The 27,963-nt window shown below is 44.5% G+C and overlaps 1 protein-coding gene and 1 pseudogene across 1 annotated transcript; both read left to right on the top strand.

Moving 5' to 3' along the window:
* LOC141270597 (uncharacterized) overlaps positions 1–27,963 on the top strand; it is a 48,043-nt pseudogene that overhangs the window by 18,711 nt on the left and 1,369 nt on the right.
* On the top strand, positions 651–27,742 carry LOC141270581 (uncharacterized). The gene is made up of 8 exons (XM_073680657.1): positions 651–709; positions 23,375–23,458; positions 23,588–23,767; positions 23,851–23,974; positions 24,054–24,151; positions 24,350–24,440; positions 26,739–26,853; positions 27,609–27,742. The coding sequence occupies exons 2-8, from the start codon at positions 23,381–23,383 to the stop codon at positions 27,610–27,612; spliced, it is 690 nt and encodes a 229-aa protein (XP_073536758.1). The 5' UTR covers positions 651–709; positions 23,375–23,380; the 3' UTR covers positions 27,613–27,742.

The raw sequence follows: 27,963 nt of genomic DNA, 5'->3' as shown, positions 1-27,963 counted from the left end.
CGCGGCTCCGCTCCGAACGCCTCGTACACACACGGCTCTGCTCCGTACACCTCGTACACACACGGCTCCGCTCCGTACACACGCGGCTCCGCTCCGTACGCCTCGTACACACGCGGCTCCCCTCCGTACGCCTCGTACACACGCGGCTCCGCTCCGTACACCTCGTACACACACGGCTCTGCTCCGTACACCTCGTACACATGCGGCTCCGCTCCGTACACCTCGTACACGCGCGGCTCCGCTCCGTACACCTCGTACACACACGGCTCCGCTCCGTACACCTCGTACACACACGGCTCCGCTCCGTACACCTCGTACACACGCGGCTCTGCTCCGTACACCTCGTACACACGGCTCTGCTCCGTACACCTCGTACACACGCGGCTCCGCTCCGTACACCTCGTACATGCGCGGCTCCGCTCCGTACACCTCGTACACACACGGCTCTGCTCCGTACACCTCGCACACACACGGCTCCGCTCCGTACACCTCGCACACCCGCGGCTCTGCTACATCCACACTGTAAACCCCTCCTGACCCCACACATAAACTTCAGCTCATCCAGCACCATGACAACCAGCACAGCAGAGTCCTGCATCCACTGAGGCCCCTGATCATGTGACCCCTGACTCCTCCCCTCCTGTGACCTCATCACAGCTCCTGTGCGCACAGAGCAGCCATATATGTGGTGGCGGCTCTGCAGGTGGAGGTATGTTGAGACCCCATTACTGGGCGCAGGGGGCATTAACCCCTTCAGCACGGAGACTCTTTTGGGGTCTTGTGTTGCCCCTTTATAAGAATCATAAGGTTTTTGTTCTGTTTCCTGTAATAGATACATACGACCCAACTATGGAGACAGAAAGGGAGGAAACGTATTGTTCTCATAGCACAGGACCCCTTTACTGACCCCACAGTGTAATGCCCCCATTATGCCCCTTATGCAGTATGTATGATGCCCCCCACAGTGTAATGCCCCCATTATGCCCCTTATGCAGTATGTATGATGCCCCCCACACAGTGTAATGCCCCCCACTATGCCCCTTATGCAGTATGTATGATGCCCCACACAGTGTAATGCCCCCATTATGCCCCTTATGCAGTATGTATGATGCCCCCCACACAGTGTAATGCCCCCATTATGCCCCTTATGCAGTATGTATGATGCCCCACACAGTGTAATGCCCCCCTTATGCAGTATGTATGATGCCCCCCACACAGTGTAATATCCCCATTATGCCCCCTATGCAGTATGTATGATGCCCCACACAGTGTAATGCCCCCATTATGCCCCTTATGCAGTATGTATGATGCCCCCCACAGTGTAATGCCCCCATTATGCCCCTTATGCAGGATGTATGATGCCCCCACACAGTATAATGTTCCCCCAGTATCGCCTGAGGTCCTGCAGTTGGAATAATCCCTCTGGAGTTGGTTTTCCCTTTGCCTGCTCCCCTACATGTATACCCTCGAGCATGTATACATGCATGTAGGGGAGCAGATCTTACTAGATATCGAGGCTTTGTACAGTAATATACCGTATGAGGATGGTATCAGAGGAGTAAGACATTTCTTGAAATCGAGGTCAATAGAGTGTAGCAGACATAATGACTTCATGGAGGATCTTCTAAAATTCACTCTTAGGCTATGTGCCCACGTTGCATTTATGAAGCAGAAAATTTCTGCTGCATAAATGCAAGTCCTCTCCCGGAAAAACGCATGCGGAATTCCGCACGCGTTTATCGCGCATTTTTCGCGCGTTTATCACGCGTTTTCCACATGCGGAATTGCCTTGCGTTTTTTATGCATTGGTCAAAGGCAAATCTGCATGCGGAAACGCAAAATTAAATGACATGCTGCGGATTTTTGAACGCGGCATGAACGCTGCGGAAAAATCCGCAGCATGTGCATAGAAGTTGCGGAATCCCATTGGGGACCATGGGGTGCGGATTACCATGCGTTTTTCAAGCGTTTACGCTGCGGAAATTCCGCAGCATATACGCTTGAAAAATGCTACGTGGGCACACAGCCTGACTCATAACTTCTTTCTCTTTGACAGGAAGTACTTCTACCAGCTCAGGGGTACTGCGATGGGGAGCCGCTGTGCCCCCTCGTATGCTAACCTATTCTCAGGCTGGTAGGAGGAAACCACAATATTCAGGGATGATGATAAGTGGTGGCATCCATATATTGGGGTATGGTACAAATATATTGACTACTTTTTTATCATCTGGTCAGGGAGGAGTGAACAATCTTTTGAATTTGTCAGGGAACTCAACATCAATAGAGTGGGCCAGAGATTTACATCTGAATTTAATGATTACCAGTTGCCTTTCCTGGATGTACTAATCAAGAAAGAACGGGATGGGACACTAGGGACTCTCATCTATTATAAACCTTCAAGCACTAATAAACTATTGAAGTGGGATAACCACCACCCCCATCCCCATAAAAAGAGGAATACCCAAGGACCAATTTTTATGGTTGTGAAGGTACTGCCATATTGTCACAGATTTTAATATACAGGCAATAGACCTGAACACCAGATTAAGGGATGAAGGGTACTCCTGGTACATTTTGGATTCCGCATCATCGTTTGCAGAAAAATGGGAGAGACAGACACTCCTCCATACCTAACCAAGAGACCAAGAAAAAGATGGGATAACACGAGTAAGGAAAACTTATCACAATGAGAGTGACCGTATCTTTAATATCCTGAGAAAACACTAGGATGTACTTTTGGCTGACGCGGACCTGAGGGTGCTGTGTGATCTACTCCCACAATAACTTTCAGAAAGGGTCGGTCAATTATAGACCATTTAGTGCATAGTTTCTGCAAAAAAACTGCACCCAAGGGGACTTGGCTAGATAAAAGAATCTGCGGTTTCTTTAGATCTGGAGAATGTTGTACATTTAGTTGGATGAGACCATGTAAATCTTTCTTGAGTTCCTCCACTAGTAAAATCTTTTTCCAGAGGGATTATTCCAACTGTAAAACCTCAGGACTAGTATATATGGCCACATACACCTGCCCCCTAGAATATGTAGGCAAGACCAAGAGAGAGTCTAGGAGGAGGGTGGGGGAGCATTTGGGTGATATATGCCATGGTCGGGACACCCCATTAGTGAGACACATGAACAGTGCACATCGAGGTGATACCGGAGACATCTCCTTTTGTATCATTGAGGTGGTTAAACCCAATGTGAGAGGAGGAGATCACAATAGATGTATCCTCAATAAGGAAAGTGAGTGGATTTTTAGACTGGATTCACTAGGCCCTAAGGGACTGAATGAGCAAATTTCCTATGCCTGTTTTGTGTAAATACGGCCCCATTCTGGATTATATTTTTGGATTTTATGCTCTACCCATTGCTATTCAGTTCCCTGTGAATGGGGATCACATATTGTTGTACTTCATCGAGAGATCTGAGCTTCTATATCAGAATTATTTCTTATCAGTTATCTCCTACATATACTATTTCTTAATTAACAAGTGTGATGATCCTTGTGTATCTCTAATTATGCAATAGGGGTCAAATATGACCATTTAGGAATGTACTGTGGGCCATCATCCCATATTTTATGTAGTGATAAAGTAGATCTACATGCCTGTTGCATGATGGGAGGATGTTCAATACTTGTTTTTAGTCTCCCATGACGCTGATCTCAGAGAGAAGATTTTACTGATGATGGAATGCAATCCAATACCATATGCGCTCCGGCGTGGAACGCAGACATTCGAGCATGCGCAATCGCAGACAATGTTCCAGCGTGGAATGCATAACTATGGGAATGCGCAGTCACGGGTACCAGTGGGGCGGTGGTAATCAGTTTATCTGAACATGCACACTAGAGGATGGAGATTATTGGACTTCTAGCGCATGAGAAGAAGCGCAGCGCAGTACATTATTGTAGAAAGACTCCATTCTATATATCCTATGACAATTCACCTCTAGGAATGGGAATGGGTCTCCTAGTCTGGGGAGGGGTTTTGGATGATGTGGGATATTTATACATGGACACCTGGCTATTAGGCACACTATGCTGAACATCATGAATTAACATCCTGGTATCAAGCCTCCTGATGAAGCTGTTGGGGAAACGCGTTGGGGCAGATTATTGAAACATTCTCTGAGTACCATACCCTTCCCTTTATACATACCTTGATACATATCTGGTTTTATGACTGCCCCATGGCTGATTAAAGGGAATCTGTCACCCCCTGGGACTTATCTGACCTCTAAAATGGGCATACAGATGATAGAAATGTGAATCTATACTTATACTTTTGTCCAGATCCCGCGCGCTTTTTACGGTAGTGATGCACTTGTACTGTGTACAATGCAGTCATTGCACTGCACGGATCTTGTGCCCAGGTGCCGAGAAGTCACAGTGACTTGCCTGCTCACAAGATCCCTGCAGTAAAAAGTGAAATGCATGGGACTTGGACATGGTGACTGCTTGTCATAGCAGGGCTGTGGAGTCGGAGCCCATTTTGGTGGAGTCGGTATAAAATGGACCGACTCCGACTCCTAAAATATTTAATAAATTGGGTACAGTAGTTCAATGCAGTTTGTGGGGAATATTTTTTCATAAGAATTTGGGAAAGTTATGAAACGTCCTATAAATGTCTTTCCTATTCCTGATCTAAAGGTCTAGACTTTTAGCTGAGATGAATCTGTGCTACAGTAAATTTATCACTTAAACATGAGCCGTGTATGAGGGAGTCGGAGTTGTGGAGTCGGAGTCACAGTGCACTAATTCCCGTCCCCCGGGCTGCAAGCGTCGGAATCTTCACTGAATAAAAAGCCATTTCAGAGCAAACAGACCTCTAATATGAGGCATACAGGTAAGTATAGAGTCACATTTATATCACCTGTATGCCCATATTAGAGGTCAGATAAGTCCCAGCGGGAGATTGATTCCCTTTAACCCCTTTCTTTCCCTGAACCTTTTGGACCAGGTACGTATTATTACACAAGCGGTGCGGGGCGATCGCCCCCGGTTATCAGCTGATCATCACAGCTGACACCCGGTGCTATGTGCTAGGAGCGGTCCTGCTCCCAGCACATTAACTCCTAAAAACGAAGTCGATTTCAGCATTCCGGATGCAAGGGTAGGTAATCGCTGCTTACTTACCTCTTCTCCAATGTCCCGCGCTGTCTGTGCCGGGTCCCGGTGGTTGTCATGGTGACCCGATGTCCAGACAGCAGGAAGTTAGGTAGATCATGCTCAGTGCATCGTCTAACTAACTTGTGTGCGCCGGGCTGCAGCCTGCATAGAATAGAGATGCTGCTGCAGCATTTCTATGCTAAGCTAGTGATCTGGGTTAAAAAAGTGAAAGTCCCATAGTGGGACAAAGTGTAAAAGTAAAAAAATGATTCAGAAAGTGAAAAAAAAGGTAAAAATATAAAAAAAACGAAAAAATAATGATAAAAAAATAAAAATATATTGTACCCATAAATAAATATATATTATGATATATTATGGAAAAAAACAATAAAAGTACACATATTTGGTATTGGCGCGTCCGGAACGACCTGACCTATAAAACTGTCTCACTAGTTCACCCCTTTACTGAACATGGAAATTTAAAAAAAAAAAAAAAAAAAAACGAAGCAAAAAACGATTCTTTATCATCATACTGCCAAACAAAAATTGTGATAAAACACGATCTTAAAAGACGAACTTAAATAAAAATGGTACCGCTGAAAAGGTCATCTTCTCCTGCAAAAGAACAAGCCACCATACAGCTCCATCAGCTGAAAAATAAAAAAGTTATAGCTCTCAGAATAAAGCAATACAAAAAAATTATTTTTTCTATAAAATAATTTTTATTGTGTAAAAGCGCCATAACATAAAAAAAATATATAAATGTGGTACCTTAAAAATGAAGCTACCTTATCAATTTTACCACACTCTGAACGGCATAAAAAAAAACAATTCCGGAATTGTTAGTTTTTGTTTATTTTGTCTCCCAAAAATCAGAATAGAAAGCGATCAAAAAATGTCACATACCCGAAAATTGTACCAATAAAAATGTCAACTTGTCCCGCAAAAAACAAGCCATCACATGACTCTGTCGGCCAAAACATGTAAAAATTATAGCTCTCAAAATATGGCAATGCGAAAATTAGTCTTTGCAAAAAAAAAATGTTTTTTTAGTGTGTGACATCTGTCAATCATAAAAACCCGATATGAGTGACATCGCTGTAATCGCACCGACCCAAAGAATAAAGTCGTCTAATCACTTATACCACATGAGGAACAGTGTAAAAAATAAACTATGGTTAGGGTTGTGCTAGTGTTAGGGTTATGGTTATGTTATGATTAGAGTTAAGGTTGGGCTAGGGTTAGGCTTGGGCTAGGGTTAGGGTTGTGCTATGGTTAGAGTTGGGCTAGGGTTAGGGTTGTGCTAACATTAGGGGTGTGTTAGGGTTACGGTTGGGCTAAGGATAGGGTTGTGCTAGGGTTGGGTTTGTATTTTTTCAAAAGTAAAGAAAAAAAATGACGATATGGCGACTAGTGTTGAGTACAAGTGTTCGCTACTTGAGTTTTCATCGGGTACTTGGGCATGCACTGAGTATCGCGGGTGCTCGAGTGACATTCTCGAGTCTCCACCCCATATATTTTGCAGCTGTTATACAGCCCAAAAAAACTTGCGGGGATTGTTTGCCATGCACGAGCGATTCCCGCATGTTTTTTTGGGTGTCTAATAACCGTGAAAGATGCGGGGCGGGGACTCGAGCATGTCACTTGAGGACCCGCGATACTTGGTGCAAACTCAAGTAGCGAGCACTTGCGCTCAAGACTAATGACAACTTATTCAATATGATGACCTAAGGTTATCAAAATTCTGTGTCGTACGTATGGGTTCAAAATGTTCACTATACCGGTGAACCGATCAGCTGTTAGCTAACCGGCTTGTAACCGGACGGTCAGCTGATTACAAGCCGGTCACGTGACAGTCAGCTGATCGCTTCACGGCAGATGCTGCAAGTTTGGGACGGAGCAGACGCGTCTCTCATCCATCGGGTAGGTGAGTATCCATAGTCTGTACATACACTGCTAGGGACACACACACACACGACACATAGACACACCGGACACACAGACACATAGACACAGCCAGTACACATGTCACACTGAAATGAAGTGAGACAGTACACATGTCACCCTTCATTTCACACTGCAGTGTGTGAATGGAGGTGCTTTTTTTACCTGCGTAAAAAAGCGCAGGTAAAAAAAAGCAGGAAAATACGCAGCGTTAAAAAAACGCAGGGAAATACGCAATGTGTGAACGCAGCCAAACAGTGGTTTTCCCCCACATATGGGGTATCTGCTTACTCAGGAGAAATTGCACAACAAACTGCATGGTGCAATTTCTCCTGTTACCCTTATGAAAATGCAAAATTGGGGGCTGAAAAACATTTTTGTTGGAAAAATGTGAAAATTTTATTTTTATGGCTCAATAAACTTCTGTGAAGCACCTGGGGGTTCAGGGTGCTCACCACACATCTAGATAAGTTCCCTGAGGGAAGCACAAAGGACGAAAAAACACAGAGATCAAGAATCCAAAGTAAGCATGCAAAATCTTAATTTTATTGGGTCAAGTTGTAACATATCGGGGTGGGAGAAAAAAACTGAGAAAAAAGGACACAATTCCAGGTGGCAATCCGGAAAAAAATCACTTATACACAAAAGTATAAGTTTGGAGTAAGCACCATAGCATGAAAACTCAGAAAAATGCACAGACACAAAATATATATGTATGATATGTACCAGCCGCAGATGATAAAGTATAAGTGAATAAATAAATAAGTATAAAAAGGCACCCCAAAAGAGTGGAATAAAGTGCTAGTGATTGAATGCCTAAAATGGGATATACAATAAATATATTCGATAAATGTCCCATATGGGTAGGTAGAAATACTTATAATTAGATCCCTATATGGAATATATATAGAGGGTGAAAAGGCCACTGTGTCTATCAAAATACTGATACTTACTGTGTTTTACCGAGGACTATTCCTCTTTCCTTGTGCATATTCTGTGGTAATGGAGAATTTTCCTTATATTTATTTGTGTGAATTATCTTATACACTGCTCAAAAAAATAAAGGGAACACTGAAATAACACATCCTAGATCTGAATGAATGAAATATTCTCATTGAATACTTTGTTCTGTACAAAGTTGAATGTGCTGACAACAAAATCACACAAAAATTATCAATGGAAATCAAATTTATTAACCAATGGAGCCCTGGATTTGGAGTCTCCCCCAAAATTAAAGTGGAAAAACACACTACAGGCTGATCCGACTAAAGCATCCGCCAACTCATGGACAGTCTGTGGTGCAACGTGATGTTGGTGGATGGAGCGAGACATGATGTCCCAGGTGTGCTCAATCGGATTCAGGTCTGGGGAACGGACGGGCCAGTCCATAGCTTCAATGGCTTCATCTTGCAGGAACTGCTGACACACTCCAGCCACATGAGGTTTGGCATTGTCCTGCATTAGGAGGAACCCAGGACCAACTACACCAGCATATGGTCTCACAAGGGGTCTGAGGATCTCATCTCTACTACCTAATGGCAGTCAGGCTACTTCTGGCGAGCACATAGAGGGCTGTGAGGCCCTCAAAAGAAATGCCACGCCGCACTATTACTGACCCACTGCCAAGCTGGTCATGCTGAAGGATGTTGCAGGCAGCAGACTGCTCTCCACTCTATCACGTCTGTCACATGTGCTCAGTGTGAACCTGCTTTCATCTGTGAAGAGCACAGGACGCCAGTGGCGACTTTGCCAATCCTGGTGTTCTGTGGCAAATGCCAAGCGTCCTGCATGGTGTTGGGCTGTGAGCACAACCCCCATCTGTGGACGTCGGGCCCTCATACCACCCTCATGGAGTCGGTTTCTAACTGTTTGTGCAAACACATGCACATTTGTGGCCTGCTGGAGGTCATTTTACAGGTCTCTGGCAGTGCTCCTCCTGTTCCTCCTTGCACAAAGGTGGAGGTAGCGGTCCTGCTGCTGGGTTGTTGCCCTCCTACGGCCCCCTCCATGTCTCCTGGTGTACTGGCCTGTCTCCTGATAGCGCCTCCAGCCTCTGGACACTACGCTGACAGACACAGCAAACCTACTTGCCACAGCTTGCATTGATGTGTCGTCCTGGATGAGCTGCACTACCTGAGCAACTTCTGTGGGTTGGAGAGTTCGTCTCGTGCTACCGCGAGTGTGAAAGCACAACCAACATTCAAAAGTGACCAAAACATCAGCCATAAAGCATTGGTACTGAGATGTGGTCTGTGGTCCCCACCTCCAGAACCACTCTTTTATTGAGTGTGTCTTGATAATTGCCAATAATTATCATCTATTGTCTATTCTATTTGCACAACAGCACATGAAATTGATTGTCAATCAGTGTTGCTTCCTAAGTGGACAGTTTGATTTCACAGAAGTTTGATTTACTTGGAGTTATATTCTGTTGTTTAAGTGTTCCCTTTATTTTTTTGAGCAGTGTAGATTGATAGTGTGGAGAAACCAGTGGGTGGTGGCCCGGCGGTGTTTAGAAAACCATATGGACCAGGACTCACCCCACTGAACGCCCGCTCTCCTTTTCCGTGGACAGGCCACTACTCAGACCAGACAGGGTGAGGGTAACACAATGCGGCAATAATTTATTGCACCAACACCAGCCAGTCACATACAGTACAGCCCCAGCAAGTACATAAGATTGTGCAGATGACATAGTCTCACCTTTCCGCTGGCTCTGAGCAGCTGTGACTTCGGGACACCCAGGGCCGACTACCCCAACTTTTGTCCGGCAACCACAAAGAGGAGGTAGCCGCAAGCTTAGGAAGCTGAGCGAGTGCATTGAGGTACGTGGCTAGGTGACCTGATTGTCCCAACCTGGATTCTCCAGTGTCTTTGAGAGTTCAGTGATGGTCAGTGGAGCAGATCTGTGTTCCTCCAGCTGCTCGGTGGCTTGCTGTAAAGTGTGTGGAAAAAGAGGCAGATCGTACTTTTCTAGGTCACAACTCGTATTCAGGCATTTTTCCACAGGATTGGGAGAAGGTCGTCTCTCATTGTCCTTGTGTTCATTGCTTGTCCTTCAATATTTGCAAGACAACAATCTTGAATGCACTAATACAATAGGTAGACGGGAAACTAACTGATCCATCGGTCAGTTAGCCTGTGCCTTTGATCCACAAGGACTGCAGGACAATACTGTTACGGGTCCAGGTGGTGGAACCTCTGTGCCGCGGTGCAAGCAAGGACCCAGAGGGGCCTAACTAAGTATCAACCAGAACCGACCCTGGTCGGACGGCGGCTAACGACTCCGTGACCAGGGAGGATCCGGGCAGAGGGACCAGGTGCTACTCTGGGGACGACCTTGTAAGAGAGCAGGTGGCTCCCACGGGTCAGATGGCTGGGACTGACCGGTATGACGGATGGACACAGCAAGCAGGCAGAAGTCTCTGGTTAACTGACAGGTGGTCACGGTATGTGACAGCAGAGCAAGTAGTAGTCTCTAGGTTTACCAGGCAGGTGGTCACAGCAAGTGACGACAGGGCCTCCATGTAGGCTAGCAGGAAACAGGCGGGTGCTCCCAGGTGAGCGGGCAGACAGACAAGGCAAGTAACAGGCAGGTAACAGGTGGGCGCTCCCAGGTGAGCGGGCTGACGGACACAGCAGGTAACAGGCGGGTGCTCCCAGGTGAGCGGGCTGACAGACGCAGCAGGTAACAGGCAGGTAACAGGTGAGCGCTCCAGGTGAGCAGGCAGGCAGGCTCGGCAGGTAACAGGCAGACAACATGCTGGCAGGCAGGATGAGGAGTCAGGCTAGCAGCGGGACCTGAGGGCTGAAGCAGAGAAAAGAAACTGTGCAACAACTTTGCTCGGGCACCTCCATTTTGGAGGAGGTGCCCTATATATGGGAGGACCCTCGGCTATTGGCCGGGGACTCCTTAGGACGGCGCGCGCGGCTCCTTTAAGAGGGGGGGAGCGTGCACGCACCCTAAGCACAGTGCCTGGGGGGCTACGCGTGCCGACAGCAGGCTGAGAAGGAGAGTGGGGAGCGCGGAGAGAGAGGAGGTGAGAGGGACGGCGTCTCTGCCTGGCAGGAGGCAAAGACGCCGATGCTACAGGACTGCGCGCGCCGACAGCAGGCTGGGAAGGAGAGCGGGGAGCGAGGAGGTGAGAGGGACGGCGTCTCTGCCTGGAAGGAGGCAGAGACGCCGATGCTACAAATAAGTTGTATAAATATATATAAATGTAGACATAAAGTTCAAATTAAAACACAGTTCGATGTATAAATTTCCTCAATAAAACAAGTCCTTAGTACTCTTAGAGAGCCATCAGTTGGCTATAATTAGTTCACATTACTAAAGAGTGGGTCTCCTTTACTGTTATTGCGTATGCAGTGAGTGGCAGGGCTGCAGAAAATTTGGACTCACCTCAATACCCCTTTGAAAATTTTGACGCACCCCAATACCCCTTTGAAGGGACTTAGGGGAGGGCGCCCTGAAACCAATGTTCCCATTATTAGGAAGTGGGTCTCCCATAGTGTTTGCCTATGCAGTGAATGTAAGGGCTGCCAAAAATTTGGACCTACTCCAATGCCCCTTGGAAGAGATGTAGAGGGCCTCATGAAAAAATGTTCCCATTATTAGGAAGTGGGTCGCCCATAGTGTTTGCCTATGCAGTGAATGCAAGGGTTGCCAAAAATTGGGAGGCACTCCAATGCCCTTTGGAAGAGACTTAGAGGGCCTCATGAAAAAATGTTCCCATTATTAGGAAGTGGGTCTCCCATAGTGTTTGCCTATGCAGTGAATGCAAAGGTTGCCAAAAATTGGGAGGCACTCCAATGCCCCTTGGAAGAGACTTAGAGGGCCTCATGAAAAAATTTTCCCATTATTAGGAAGTGGGTCACGGAGGACGTTGGTACGTTCAGCAATGTACTCCCTCAGCATCTTCCCAAATGTTGCACTCCTTGTGAGAGTACCCCACGCCTCAGGGCCTGTGCGATGGGAGTGGCTGAGAAAATTCTCCCAGAACTTTGACAGTGTTCTCCTGCCTCTGCTGGATTGGAGTTGTGTCTCTCTCGCCTGTAGTCCTTGGTTGTCCAACGAACTGTGACCTTTGCCGCCAGCATTTTCGGATGGGAATTTTTTTAATAGTTCCGCAACAAGGGCCTTCTGGTACTGCCCCATTTTTGTAGACCTGTCCGCCTCAGGAACAAGAGATAGAAAGTTCTTTTTGTAGCATGGGTCTAGAAGTGTCACCAACCAGTAATGACTGTCACCCAAAATTTTGAGAATGCGAGGGACATGGGAAAGGCAGCGTAACATAAACTCAGTCATGCGTGCCAGACTGATAACAGGCAAGACTTCCCTGTCCTCACCAAGAGGACGACTGACCATGCTCTCCTCCTCCTCCTCTTCCTCTCTGTCCTCAGGCCATCCACACTGAACAGACGGTGTGACAGTTGTGCAGGTAGTACTGTCTATAGCGCATGAAAATAGCTTCTGTTCTTCCTCCTCCTCCTCTTCTTCCTCATTGTTACCCAATCCACGTTGAGATGAGATGAGGCTGGGCTGTGTGTAATCACCCTGTATGGTTCCTTGCTCCATCTCATCGTGCTCCGCCTACAATGCATCCTCTTTGATTGTGAGCAGAGAGCGTTTCAGAAGACAGAGAAGCGGTATGGTGACGCTAATTATGGCATCATCACCGCTCACCATCTTGGTGGAGTCCTCAAAGTTTTGGAGGATGATACATATGTCTGACATCCATTTCCACTCCTGAGGTCTTATGTGTGAAGTCTGAACTGAATACCAATGGCCTTGTTGATGCTGGTACTCAACAACTGCCCTCTTCTGCTCACAAATCCTTCCCAACATCTGCAGTGTAGAGTTCCAGCGCGTGGGGACATCACACACCAGTCTGTAAGCCGGAAGCTGCAAACGCTGCTGAAACACGGCAAGGGCAGCGGAAGCTGTAAGTGACTTTCTAAAATGGGCACACAGGCGGCGTACTTTAACAAGTAGATCCTGCAGCTCGGGGTAGGATTTGAGAAACCGCTGAACCACGAGGTTAAGCACATGGGCCAGGCATTGTACATGTGTGAGCTTGCCTCGCCTCAGAGCCGCCACCAGGTTCTGGCCTTTGTCACACACAACCATGCCTGGCTGTAGGTTCAGCGGTGTGAGCCACAGATCTGCCTGCTCTTTTAGAGCTTTCCACAACTCTTCAACATTGTGCGGTTTGTCACCTAAGCATATTAGCTTCAGCACAGCCTGTTGACGCTTGGCCGAGGCAGTGCTGCTGTGCTTCCAGCTTGTGACTGACGTGGTCATTTCAGAGATGGAGGCTGAGGAGGAGGAGGATAAGGTGCAGGAGCTGTAGAGTGTGGGGGCAACCCTGATTGACCTAGGGCCCGCAATCCTTGGTGTCAGGAAGATGTGTTCCGTCCCAAGGTCCGACTGGGTCCCAGCTTCCACTATGTTAACCCAGTGTGCCATCAGTGAGATGTACCGTCCCTGCTCACAGGCACTTGTCCTCGTGTCCGAGGTTAGGTGGACTTTCCTGGTAACTGCGTTGTTGAGGGCACGGCTAATGTTTTGTGGCGGCTGGGGACCAAGTACCGAGGGACGGCTGCCGCCATCAGGTTGCAGAATGCTTCCGTCTCCACGAGCCTGTAAGGCAACATTTCGAGCGCAGGCAGTCTCAAAATGTGGGAATTTAGTAGTGTGGCCTGTATGGCGTTGGCTGCGTATTTGCGCTTGTGTTCCAAGGACTGGGGTATGGACAACTGAACGCTGTGTTGGGACAAGGACGTGGATGTGCTTCCTGATGCTGCTACTTGATAGTGTGCAACAACAGGTGCAGGGCAGGAGGCATCTTCGCATGCACCATGGATAGGGGATTGGCTTGCATGCACAACAGTGGAAGAAACAGTGGTGCCACCCGCAGACACTGTTCCTGGACCCTAGGGTTCGGCCCACAAAGTCGGGTGCTTTACTGCCATGTGCCTGATCATGCTGGTGGTGGTCAGGCTGGTAGTTTTGCCACCCCTGCTGATGCTGGCGTGGCAGGTGATGCAAAAGGCCTTTTTGGGGTTATAGGCAGAGTCTTTAAAAAACAACCAGACTCGGGAAGACCTAACAGTTGTACTGGCAACTTCCTTTGTGTTGGTGTTATGGGGAACGGTTGCCTGCTTCTGTCTGCGGCCAACACACTGCTTCTTCCTGCCTGTTGGGGTGCTCTGCCCCCCCCCCCCCGTCCCCCCCCGTGTGCTGCTGGCCTCGCTCTTCATGTTCTCCTACCAGGTTGGGTCATTTACTAATTCATCCACCACCTCGTCTTCCACTTCCGCACCCTGGTCCTCCTCCTGACTTTCTGACAAATGTGTCTCATCATCGTCCACCTCTTGTGACATTTTCCCACTGTCGCCTTTGTGTGACTGTGGCTGTTCAAATATTTGGGCATCGCTACATGCGATCTCCTCTTGCCTTTAAGTCCTCTGTATCTGTGTGGATAAAGTCCTCTGTGTCTGTGTGGATAAAGTCCTCTGTGTCTGTGTGGATAAAGTCCTCTGTGTCTGTGTGGATAAAGTCCTCTGTATCTGTGTGGATAAAGTCCTCTGTATCTGTGTGAATAAAGTCCTCTGTATCTGTGTGAATAAAGTCCTCTGTATCTGTGTGAATAAAGTCCTCTGTATCTGTGTGAATAAAGTCCTCTGTATCTGTGTGGATACAGCCCTCTGTATCTGTGTGCATACAGTCCTCTGTATCTATGTGGATACAGTCCTCTGTATCTGTGTGAATACAGTCCTCTGTATCCGTGTGGATACAGTCCTCTGTATCCGTGTGGATACAGTCCTCTGTATCTGTGTGGATACAGTCCTCTGTATCTGTGTGGATACAGTCCTTTGTATCTGTGTGGATACAGTCCTTTGTATCTGTGTGGATACAGTCCTTTGTATCTGTGTGCATACAGTTCTCTGTATCTGTGTGGATACAGTCCTCTGTATCTGTGTGGATGCAGTCCTTTGTATCTGTGTGCATACAGTCCTCTGTATCTGTGTGGATAAAGCCATCTGTAAGTTGGTAGTCTAAAAATGGGTACATTCTGTGAATAAGTCAATTAGGCTAAGGGTTACATGTGCAAGAGACACATGCACATCAGTTCAAAGTAAGTAGTATTATAACTCCATTACCTTGGGCCATGCTGGGAAGGTGAGTGGCGGCGTGGAAGAAGTTCTGGGGATATGTATCTGCTACCCATTTTTAGACTATAGTCCATCACTATATCTTTAAATCTTTATCATTGGATTGTACACTGTCTATAGGGAGAGCTATCAAATGAGATATCACTCCAGTGCCCATTGATGGAATACTTTCTCTGTGACCTCCTGATGAAGGGTCGTCTGTTTGGGTTTATTTTTGGATTTTTATATTAATAGCCATGAGACTTATACATATGTCATCGTGGTCTGTCTTTATTTAATTTTCTTATATTTTGTGGCTGGCTGAAAATGTTAACAATCATTATTTATTGATTGTTACATAGGGGATATAAGTCTCTCTGCAGGGTTCTTCCATCCTACCCTGTTTTTCTTCTCTAGCTGCCCTCCCCCTCCATGTAACTCCTCCCCCATCATTTACTTATTTATATTTGAGAGTAATTAATTTTTTGTATAATCAATATTATTCAATAAAGTTAAGATTTTTACGATTAAATCCCGTTTGGTGTTGTTTTGGAGATAACCTATAGGTATATGGAGGGATTTGTAACCCAACTCAGTGGTCCTCCTTTTTGTACATAAATCTTTTCTCCAAATACTTCTTCTTTTGGTTGTATTGTCTTTATAGGGATAACAGACCATTTAATGTATGGTTGGTTAATAGATTTTCATCCCCCTATATACCGTTTGAGCCCACATACAGCCCCTGCTATATATCATTTGAGCCCCCATACAGCCTCCCTATAAACAGCATGAACCCCCCAAAGCCTCCCTATATACAGTATGAGCCCCCCATAGCTTCCTCATGTCCAGCATGAGACCCCCATAGCCTCCCCATGTTCAGCATGAGATCCCTATAGCCTGCCCATGTCTAGAATGAGACCCCCACAGCCTCCCTATATACAGTATGAACCCCCATAGCCTCCGTATTTCCAACATAAGGCCCCCATAGCCTCCCCATGTCTAGCACGAGACCCCCATAGCATTCCCATGTTCAGCATGAGTCCCCCATAGCCTCCCCATATCCAGCATGAAATCCCCATAGCCTCCGTATTTCCAGCATAAGGCCCCCATAGCCTCCCCATGTCTAGCACGAGACCCCCATAGCCTCCGCATTTCCAGCATGAGTCCCCCGTAGCCTCCACATGTCAACAACGAGACCCCATATCATCCCCAAGTCCAGCATGAGACCCCCCATAGCCTTCCCATGTCCAGCACGAGATCCCCATAGCCTCCCCATGTCCAGCATGAGATCTCCATATCCTCCCCATGTCCAGCATGAGACCCCCATAGCCTCCCCATGTCCAGAATGAAACCCCCATAGCCTCCCTATATACAGTATGAACCCCTCATAACTTCCCCATGTCAAGCACGAGACCCCCATAGCATCCCCATGTTCAGCATGAGACCCCCATAGCCTTCCCATGTCCAGCACGAGACCCCATAGCCTCACCATGTCCAGCATGAGGCCCCCATATCCTCCCCATGTCCAGCTCTGCTCTTGTCTCCAATGCATTAACTCTCCACAATGCACAGCTAACGCGATGAAATTACATCATCACGTCAGCTGTTTCTCATGCTGATCGGTGGAAGAAGGGACTGGCGGCCCCTCCTCCACCAGTGCATTCACCGCGGATGAAGATTCACCGCGGATGGAGATGGTGGTTGGGTGGAAGAGGGCACGGTGCGGCCCGTGGACCACTGTTATCAGCCCTTATGCTGTCTTGGACCAGAAGGGAACAGCCAGAGGGCCGGATGTGGCCCGGGGCCCACACTTTGCCCAGGTCTGCATTATAATATTAACCTGCAGGTAATTGATAGATAGATAATTGATTGCGAGATAATAGATAAATAGATATATAGATAATATGGGATAGATAGAAAGATAGATAATAGATAGATAATACATATATGATAAATACATGGATGATGGATAGATGCTAAATAGATAGATGATAGATTTAGATAATAGATAGATGATATATAATAGATAGATGATAGATAATACATATATAGATGTATGGATATATATATATATATATATATATATATATATATATTCACAGTGCTGGCCAAAAGTATTGGCACCCCTGCAATTCTGTCAGATAATACTCAGTTTCTTCCTGAAAATGATTGCAATCACAAATTCTTTGGTCTTATTCTCTTCATTTAATTTGCTTGCAAGGAAAAACACAAAAGAGAATGAAGCAAAAATCAAATCATTGATCATTTCACACAAAACTCCAAAAAAGGGCCGGACAAAAGTATTGACACCCTCAGCCTAATACTTGGTTGCACAACCTTTAGCCAAAATAACTGCGAACAACCGCTTCCGATAACCATCAATGAGTTTCTTACAATGCTCTGCTGGAATTGTAGACCATTCTTCTTTAGCAAACTACTCCGGGTCCCTTATATTTGAAGGGTGCCTTCTCCAAACTACATTTTGAGATCTCTCCAGAGGTGTTCTATGGGATTTAGGTCTGGACTCATTGCTGGCTACCTTAGAAGTCTCCAGTGCTTTCTCTCAAACCATTTTATAGTGCTTTTGGAAGTGTGTTTTGGGTCATTATCCTGCTGGAAGACCCATGACCTCTGAGGGAGACCCAGCTTTCTCACACTGGGCCCTACATTATGCTGAAAAATTTGTTGGTAGTCTTCAGACTTCATAATGCCATGCACACGGTCAAGCAGTCCAGTGCCAGAGGCAGCAAAGCAACCCCAAAACATCAGGGAACCTCCGCCATGTTTGACTGTAGGGACCGTGTTCTTTTCTTTGAATGCCTCTTTTTTTTTCCTGTACACTCTATGTTGATGCTTTTTCACAAAAAGCTCTACTTTTGTCTCATCTGACCAGAGAACATTCTTCCAAAACGTTTTAGGCTTTCTCAGGTAAGTTTTGGCAAACTCCAGCCTGGCTTTTTTATGTCTCGGGGTAAGAAGTGGGGTCTTCCTGGGTATCCTACCATACAGTCCCTTTTCATTCAGACGCCGACGGATAGTACGGGTTGACACTGTTGTACCCTCGGACTGCAGGGCAGCTTGAATTTGTTTGGATGTTAGTCGAGGTTCTTTATCCACCATTCGCACAATCTTGCGTTGAAATCTCTCGTCAATTTTTCTTTTCCGTCCACATCTAGGGAGGTTAGCCACAGTGCCATGGGCTTTAAACTTCTTGATGACACTGCGCACGGAAGACACAGGAACATTCAGGTCTTTGGAGATGGACTTGTAGCCTTGAGATTGCTCATGATTCCTCACAATTTGGTTTCTCAAGTCCTCAGACAGTTCTTTGGTCTTCTTTCTTTTCTCCATGCTCAATGTGGTACACACAAGGACACAGGACAAAGGTTGAGTCAACTTTAATCCATGTTAACTGGCTGCAAGTATGATTTAGTTATTGCCAACACCTGTTAGGTGCCACAGGTAAGTTACAGGTGCTGTTAATTACACGAATTAGAGAAGCATCACATGATTTTTCAAAGGGTGACAATACTTTTGTCCACCCCCTTTTTTAGGTTTGGTGTGGAATTATATCCAATTTGGCTTTAGGACAATTCTTTTTGTGCTTTTTTGATTGAAGACAAATTAAATGAAGAGCATAATACCAAAGAATTTGTGATTGCAATCATTTTCAGGAAGAAACTGAGTATTATCTGACAGTATTGCTGGGGTGCCAATACTTTTGGCCAGCACTGTATGTGTAGATATATGATAGATAGATAATACATATATGATAGATAATAGATAGATAAATAAATAAATAATAGATAGATAGATAATAGATAGATGATCTATAATAGATAGATATGTGGATAGATAGATAATAGATAGATGATAGATAAATGGATAGATGATAGATATTTAATAGATTGATATTAGATGATAAATAATAGATAGATGATAGATGTTAGATAGATAATAGATAACAGATAGATAGGTAATACATAGACGATAGATAATAGATATATGATAAATACATAGATGATAGAGACATGATAGATAGATGATAGATTATAGATAGATATATGGATAGATAGATGATAGATGATAAATAGATAGATAATTGATAGATAATAGATGATATAGATAATAGATAGATAATAGATAGAAAATAGATAAATAATATGATAGATAGTAGATAGATAGATATATGGATAGATAGATAATAGATGGATGATAGATGATAGATAGATAATAGATAGATAATAGATAAATGGATAGATAATAGATAGTTAAATAGATGATAGATATATAGATAATAGATAGATGATACAGTGCCTACAAGTAGTATTCAACCCCCTGCAGATTTAGCTGGTTGACACATGCGGAATTAACTTGGCATTGTGACATTTGTACTGTAGATCAGCCTGGAAGTGGGAAATGCACTGCAGCAAATTTTTTTTTTTTTTTAAAAAACGTTAAAAGTTAATTCAGAGTGTCATTTATTATTCAACCCCTCAAACCACAAGAATTCTGTTTGGTCCCCCAAAAGTATTAAGAAGTAGTTCAGGCACCAAGAATAATGAGCTTCACATGTGTGGATTAAAGATCTCTTTTGCCAGCCTTTTCTGACTATTTAAGACCCTCCCCAAACTTGTGAACAGCACTCAGACATGGTCAACATGGGAAAGACAAAGGAGCATTCCAAGGCCATCAGAGACAAGATCGTGGAGGGTCACAAGGCTGGCAAGGGGTACAAAACCCTTTCCAAGGAGTTGGGCCTACCTGTCTCCACTGTTGGGAGCATCATCCGTAAGTGGAAGGCTTATGGAACTACTGTTAGCCTTCCACGGCCAGGACAGCCTTTGAAAGTGTCCTCCCGTGCCGAGGCCAGGCTTGTCCGAAGAGTCAAGGCTAACCCAAGGACAACAAGGAAGGAGCTCCGGGAAGATCTCATGGCAGTGGGGACATTGGTTTCAGTCAATACCATAAGTAACGTACTCCACCGCAATGGTCTCCGTTCCAGACGAGCCCGTAAAGTACCTTTACTTTCAAAGTGTCATGTCATGGCTCGTCTACAGTTTGCTCATGATCACTTGGAGGACTCTGAGACAGACTGGTTCAAGGTTCTATGGTCTGATGAGACCAAGATCGAGATCTTTGGTGCCAACCACACACGTGACGTTTGGAGGCTGGATGGCACTGCATACGACCCCAAGAATACCATCCCTACAGTCAAGCATGGTGGTGGCAGCATCATGCTGTGGGGCTGTTTCTCTGCCAAGGGGCCTGGCCATCTGGTCCGCATCCATGGGAAGATGGATAGCACGGCCTACCTGGAGATTTTGGCCAAGAACCTCCGCTCCTCCATCAAGGATCTTAAGATGGGTCGTAATTTCATCTTCCAACAAGACAACGACCCAAAGCACACAGCCAAGAAAACCAAGGCCTGGTTCAAGAGGGAAAAAGTCAAGGTGTTGGAGTGGCATAGTCAGTCTCCTGACCTTAACCCAATTGAAAACTTGTGGAAGGAGCTCAAGAATAAAGTCCACATGAGACACCCAAAGAACCTAGATAACTTGGAGAAGATCTGCATGGAGGAGTGGGCCAAGATAACTCCACAGACCTGTGCCGGCCTGATCAGGTCTTATAAAAGACGATTATTAGCTGTAATTGCAAACAAGGGTTATTCCACAAAATATTAAACATAGGGGTTGTATAATAATTGACCCACACTTTTATGTTTAAAATTTAATAAAATTCAACTGAGCAACATAACTTTTTGGTTTGTAAGATTTATGCTTCTGTTCATAAAACCTACTCTCGTTTGCAGTTTGAAGGCTCTAACTTATTTGCATCTTATCAAACCAGCTAAATCTGCAGGGGGTTGAATACTACTTGTAGGCACTGTATATAGATAATAGATCGACGGTAGATAATAGATAGATAGATAGATAATATATACAGTATACAAATAAACCATTAGCATATTTTATTGGCTGTATAAAGACTGTTACATTCTTTATATTGTTAAATTACCTGAATTATTTTATAACTTCCGTAATCCCAACTGATAGCACATAGGTATCTCTGTCTGACCTGAAGATGTATGAAGAGCTCTACTACATTTTTGCTTTATACCGGCCTCACAATGCTATTAATTATTTTTTGGGCGATACACACAGATGCCGCTCTGCCGCAGACTGGGACCCACTAGACACCAGATACCTTGAGAAAGGCCTATGATAGGCCGAAACGTTGGAAATATCTGATTTCATTAGGGGTCTATCAAAATTAAGAAAACTTTCTTTGCTTCATTGCATAATAAAAAATAATTTTCATGATTATTTGTGTGCCGGAATATACAGTACAGACCAAAAGTTTGGACACACCTTCTCATTTAAATATTTTTCTGTATTTTCATGACTATGAAAAGTGTACATTCACACTGAAGGCATCAAAACTATGAATTAACACATGTGGAATTATATACTTAACAAAAAAGTGTGAAACAACTGAACATATGTCTTATATTCTAGGTTTTTCAAAGTAGCCACCTTTTGCTTTGATGACTGCTTTGCACACTCTTGGCATTCTCTTGATGAGCTTCAAGAGGTAGTCACCGGAAATGGTTTTCACTTCACAGTGTGCCCTGTCAGGTTTAATAAGTGGGATTTCTTGCCTTATAAATGGGGTTGGGACCATCAGTTGTGTTGTGCAGAACTCTGGTGTATACACAGCTGATAGTCCTACTGAATAGACTTTTAGAATTTGAATTATGGCAAGAAAAAAGCAGCTAAGTAAAGAAAAACGAGTGGCCATCATTACTTTAGGAAATGAAGGTCAGTAAGTGCGAAAAATTGGGAAAACTTTGAAAGTGTCCCCAAGTGCAGTTGCAAAAACCATCAAGCGCTACAAAGAAACTAGCTCACATGAGGACCGCCCCAGGAAAGGAAGACCAAGAGTCACCTCTGCTTCTGAGGATAAGTTTATCCGAATCACCAGCCTCAGAAATCGCAGGTTAACAGCAGCTCAGATTAGAGACCAGGTCAATGCCACACAGAGTTCTAGCAGCAGACACATCTCTACAACAACTGTTAAGAGGAGACTTTGTGCAGCAGGCCTTCATGGTAAAATAGCTGCTAGGAAACCACTGCTAAGGACAGGCAACAAGCAGAAGAGACTTGTTTGGGCCAAAGAACACAAGGAATGGACATTAGATCAGTGGAAATCTGTGCTTTGGTCTGATGAGTCCAAATTTGAGATCTTTGGTTCCAACCACCGTGACTTTGTGCGACGCAGAAAAGGTGAACTGATGGACTCTACATGCCTGGTTCGCACAGTGAAGCATGGAGGAGGAGGTGTGATGGTGTGGGGGTGCTTTGCTGGTGACACTGTTGGGGATTTATTCAAAATTGAAGGCATACTGAACCAGCATGGCTACCACAGCATCTTGCAGCGGCATGCTATTCCATCCGGTTTGCGTTTAGTTGGACCATCATTTATTTTTCAACAGGACAATGACCCCCAAACACACCTCCAGGCTGTGTAAGGGCTATTTGACCAAGAAGGAGAGTGATGGGGTGCTACGCCAGATGACCTGGCCTCCACAGTCACCAGACCTGAACCCAATCGAGATGGTTTGGGGTGAGCTGGACCGCAGAGTGAAGGCAAAAAGGCCAACAAGTGCTAAGCATCTCTGGGAACTCCTTCAAGATTGTTGGAAGACCATTTCCGGTGACTACCTCTTGAAGCTCATCAAGAGAATGCCAAGAGTGTGCAAAGCAGTCATCAAAGCAAAAGGTGGCTACTTTGAAGAACCTAGAATATAAGACATATTTTCAGTTGTTTCACACTTTTTTGTTAAGTATATAATTCCACATGTGTTAATTCATAGTTTTGATGCCTTCAGTGTGAATGTACAATTTTCATAGTCATGAAAATGCAGAAAAATCTTTAAATGAGGTGTGTCCAAACTTTTGGTCTGTACTGTATATATATATATATATTTGGACTGTTTCACTATTTTACTCCTGTGCACCACAAGCAGTGAGCACCCATTATTCACTTAATATTAATTTTTTTATTACACAGAATTTTATATATTTTACACCAACTCATCTTCAATCCACTCAGATTCCCACAATATGAGATACTAATAATTTATCTATATAATTTTCCTAGAGAAGAATGGATAGAGACAGAAAGAAGATGGCGGAGAGGATAATGCACCTCACCGTAGACATCCTCTCCCGCATTACTGGAGAGGTGAGAGATTCTGATGACGTCTCATTACATCATTCTTATCTATGGGAATAACAGATGGACAGAACTGGAGAGGTGAGGACTCTAGAATTGTCTGTAGTGAGATTTATTAATGTGTCTCTCCATAACCAGGATTACACAGTAGTGAAGAAGACCTCTAGTGAGCGCTGTCAGGACCCTGTGTCTGAGGGATGGGGAAGACTCCTGAGCCCAATCACAGGACCTCCACCTCACCCCCTGATACATGAGGACATCAATGACCAGAAGATCCTAGAACTCACCTACAAGATGATTGAGCTGCTGACTGGAGAGGTGACACTGCTGGGAATGCTGGGACATTATACAGTAAAGCTATGAAGGGATTGGGGGGATGACGGTATCATTGTATGTGTCAGGTTCCTATAAGGTGTCAGGATGTCGCTGTTTATTTCTCCATGGAGGAGTGGGAGTATATAGAAGAACACAAATATCTGTACAAGGACGTCAAGATGGAGGTTCCCCAGCCCCTCACATCACCAGGTAATAGGGCTAAATACACACGGCCTATAATTATCTGTATGTAAAGAATGAATTCAGTCCCTGTATGTGTTTTTTCCAGATCTTTCCAGTAAGAGGACAACACCAGAGAGATGTCCCTGTCCTCTTCTTCCACAGGACTGTAAACAAGAAGATCCCAATGCTCCTCAGGATCATCAGGTAGATGGAGAGAAGGTGTCATGAGATCTCCCCTATGAGGTGTAGACGGCTGTGAAGGTCTTGTGTTCAGTCTTGTTTTATCCACCAGTATTATATATTTTATACTTGTGTAATGAGAACGGTGGAGATGGCAGGATTAGAGCTGATCATAGAGGTGACTTCTCCATCTGTTTGTGACTTTTATAATATTTGTTTCAGGGTGAAGATCTGACCCATATTAATACTACAGAGACATATGTGAGGGGGGATGAGCAGTGTAAAGAGGAGATTCCTACATATGACTACCCAGGTGAGTAGTGACCACTAAATGCAGAGAAGTCACAGATTCTTCTCAGTCACCGGCTGTGGCTGCTTTATCAGTGGTGTAGTCTGGTTGTGTCATAATCGTGTGATCACCATTTTACCTCTAGACCACAACATTTTCCTCCATCCAAAAATGTTCACATTACTTTGTGTAATTGTGAAAGACCTTTTCTATAGAACTTACAACCTGGAGGATCCATCTCCCCCTGGGATTAGGAGATGCTGAGCGTTACCTGCCCAGATCTGTAAACGGCAAAGCCAAATGACAGCGTACGTAGAATGTGCTGACAAGTGAGAAAATCCGTTGAAGAGAAAGCGGAGGGTAATGATGCTGTTGGCTTCCTAGATCCCTGATATCTTATTGGATGAATCTACCTTCTCTCCCTTCTGTGCTGCTGAATGTGCTCATATGGTCCCTACAAGACCACGTCCAGTCTTTCTGGCCAAACTTCACTTTTATTATCAACAACATTAAATGTGCAGTGAGGGCCAAGTGTGAATTTCTGTACAATAACAGCGGAGTTTCCCTTTATCCTGACTTTTCTATATCTTTTAAAACCAACTAACTTCAAACTGGATTGTGATAAACTACATAAAAAACATTACACCTGTGCCATGATATATCTCTGAGCTGTGCGTGGTTGATGGCTGTAATACACATTTATTCACGCCTGCAGGAGATGTGTTGGCATGGCTTGAGCCCTGGTTTCATGGATTCACTCCACGTCATAAATTACATTATTTTTCAATCCTAAGGAATTCAGATTACTGCACAATCTCTCCTGAAATGGGGGGCACTAATACTTTCTCTACTCTCCTGGTCAGGACTCATAGTAGCTCCAGTGGTCCACCATAAATGAGTGTGACTCTGGTTTAGGTTTGAAGTTCTCTCCCCTGATACATACATTGTTGTTGAGGATGTAACATATCTTTTATTCTGTCTTTTTTTACAGGTTCCTTTTGTATGATAGCTTTATTGTGGTGGGATCGACCTGACTCACTTATGTGAGTCGTAACTCCCTGTTAGTCTTTAAAAGTAGGTCTCCATTACGTCTTCCCATTGCCCGAGCTCTAAATTTAAGACACCTCAGCTCTGCACTATTATAAAAAGTTCTCTTTCAATGTGTAATATTTCTTCTTGAAAGTCATCTGCCAGAAAATATTGGCCCTTATCATAGTTTAGCCCTCAGAGAGGTTTCACCACTAGTTACTCATTTATTACTGATGGAGACTGTTGTCATCTACTGAAATAATCAAACACAGTATTGTCTATACTCAGTTTTTGACTACAGCAGTTAGTTCCCCAAATACTCTGATTTAACCTCTTCCTGCAGCCAGTTTTATGTTCCTAATCTGACGTGTGTCACTTTATGTGGTGATAACTTTGGAATTCTTCACAAAGGATAATAGGAAACAAATGGACCTTACAAATTATTTTCCAACTTCTCTTGAATCTGACAATCCCCTATATACGGTTGTACACTACTGTCTGGGCACATGGCAGAGTTAAGAAGGGAAGGAGCAGCATTTACCTATATGATTGCAGATCTTGGTGGAATAGTTTGCAGACACAATGTATTGGGGACACTGTTCATGGTCACCTGGCAGCTCAAAAGATGGCCACCACAAACAGGCTTGGCGCTATATACTCCAGATCCCAGGGATTGCCTTGCTCATCACCCTTTAACATCAAGAAGAATAGTCAGGTAGCCGGGTCAGAACCAGGAGGGCAGAGAAAATACAAAATCAGAAGACACAAGAGTAGTCAGTAAACGGGCCGAGGTCACAACAGGAAACAAATACACAAGCCGGGAGCTGAGCACAGAGGACTGAACCAGAGGAGGACAAGGCTGTATCTGGCAGCTCCCGGCAATATGCTTCCAGCTTTAGTAGGGTGCGGTGCTTTCCAAATGGCTGAAGCAGGGAGCAGATTACTCCAGCTGGACAACACACACCCATACTGCAAGACTGGATGGTACTACAGGTCCCAGCAACCCTAATCTTAGTGGCTGGACACAGCCTGCGCCACCCAGAGCTTCTGGTTCCGACATCTCCTCCATCACCAGCGCCTCCTGCAGGATGAATAAGGCGGCTCCTGGTGAGAGAAGCAGACGTCGCAGGAGCAGATCCCAGAGGAGATGGGGCACACCATTTGCGGAAGCCCTATTATTACAAAATGGTAGAAAACCAGAGCAGTAGAAATCCCCATAAAGTGACTCCATTTTGGAAATTATAATCCTCAATGAATTAATCTATAGGAGTAGTGACTATTTTGACTCCACAGGCACTTTCCAGAAATTAGCACTCGGTGGATGTTGGAGAGTGAAAATTGCAAATATACCATTTTATTGCCCAACACATAGTGCCCAGATTGTGCCCCAGGAGACACACACCATCAAGTAAGTGGGTTCTTCTCACTATAGTAATGCCAAATACATGGAGGCTAAATGTGGTTTGGGTGCACTGCAAGGCTCAGAAGTGAGGGGGAGATCTGACTTTGGGAGAGCGGATATTGCTGGATTAGTTTATGGAAGCCATGTTACTTTTCAAGAACCTTTGAGCCACTAATAATGTGGAAACCTCTGGTTTTCCACTGACAGATGATGGATCTGAGTGGGAACTTGTTTTTTGTGAGATGAGTAGAAGTTTTTATTGGTATCATTTTTGCCTACATAACATTGTTTGATGGCTTCTTATTCCATATTTTGGATTCAGAATGAACGAACAGTTGGACACCACGGTCTACTGGTTCATCCTATGAGGTTTTCTATTAGACTGTGAACTGTCATTCTGTCAATAACTTCCCATTTCTACAGACATTTTAAGTACAATGAACACAAGAATCCCATAGAAAAATAAATAAAGATTGCATACCACTTCTAAATCAATCTAAGAGCAAACACATCCCTGGGCTACATGCTAGTCCAGGTAAATGAAGAGATATATGCTCAAGTTTAAATATTCCTATATTTTTTAGATTTGTGTCTAATAAAATTGATTTTTAAACTTGAGCATATATCTCTTCATTTCCCTGGATTAGCATGTAGCCCAGGGATGTGTTTGTTTAGACATTTTAAGTAGAAATGTTCAAAAGTATAAAATATAAATTTCAAGGATATTTTATTCATAATTATTATTTTTTTTTTCTTGGCAGATGACTGTACCAGGAGATCAGAGGGACAGGCGATTTTTAAATCTGATGATCTTGAGATCCCACAGGATACAATTGAAGTGAATACCATTACTCCAGATATACCATCATCGCTTCACAGCAAACATCAACCATCTGATCCTATGAAACAGGTCCTGTCTTCTGATTCATTACCGACTACTAAGGAAAATCAAAATAAAATAAGCATTAAAAAACAAACTGCTCCTAAAGCAAAGAAGTCATTTTCAAGTTCAGAAAATGGAAATAGTTTTACCCTCAAAAAGTCTATTCGTAAACATCAAAAAATACACACAGCGGACAATAGATTTTTTTGTTCTAAATGTGGAAAATATTTTAA

Source organism: Phyllobates terribilis, unplaced genomic scaffold (assembly GCF_046119375.1).
Source record: "Phyllobates terribilis strain yellow unplaced genomic scaffold, ASM4611937v1 Scaffold_5__5_contigs__length_657084704, whole genome shotgun sequence".
Taxonomy (NCBI): Eukaryota; Metazoa; Chordata; class Amphibia; order Anura; family Dendrobatidae; genus Phyllobates; species Phyllobates terribilis.
Note: the sequence above shows the minus strand (reverse complement) of the source record. Positions and strands in the feature narration are given on the sequence as shown.

Excerpts from the sequence above, each read along its gene's own strand:
- LOC141270581 (XM_073680657.1), top strand. The coding sequence starts at position 23,381 with ATGGATAGAGACAGAAAGAAGATGGCGGAGAGGATAATGCACCTCACC. Across the intron at positions 23,975-24,053 it reads CCAGCCCCTCACATCACCAG|ATCTTTCCAGTAAGAGGACA; the intron begins GTAATAGGGCTA and ends TGTTTTTTCCAG. Across the intron at positions 24,152-24,349 it reads ATGCTCCTCAGGATCATCAG|GGTGAAGATCTGACCCATAT; the intron begins GTAGATGGAGAG and ends TATTTGTTTCAG.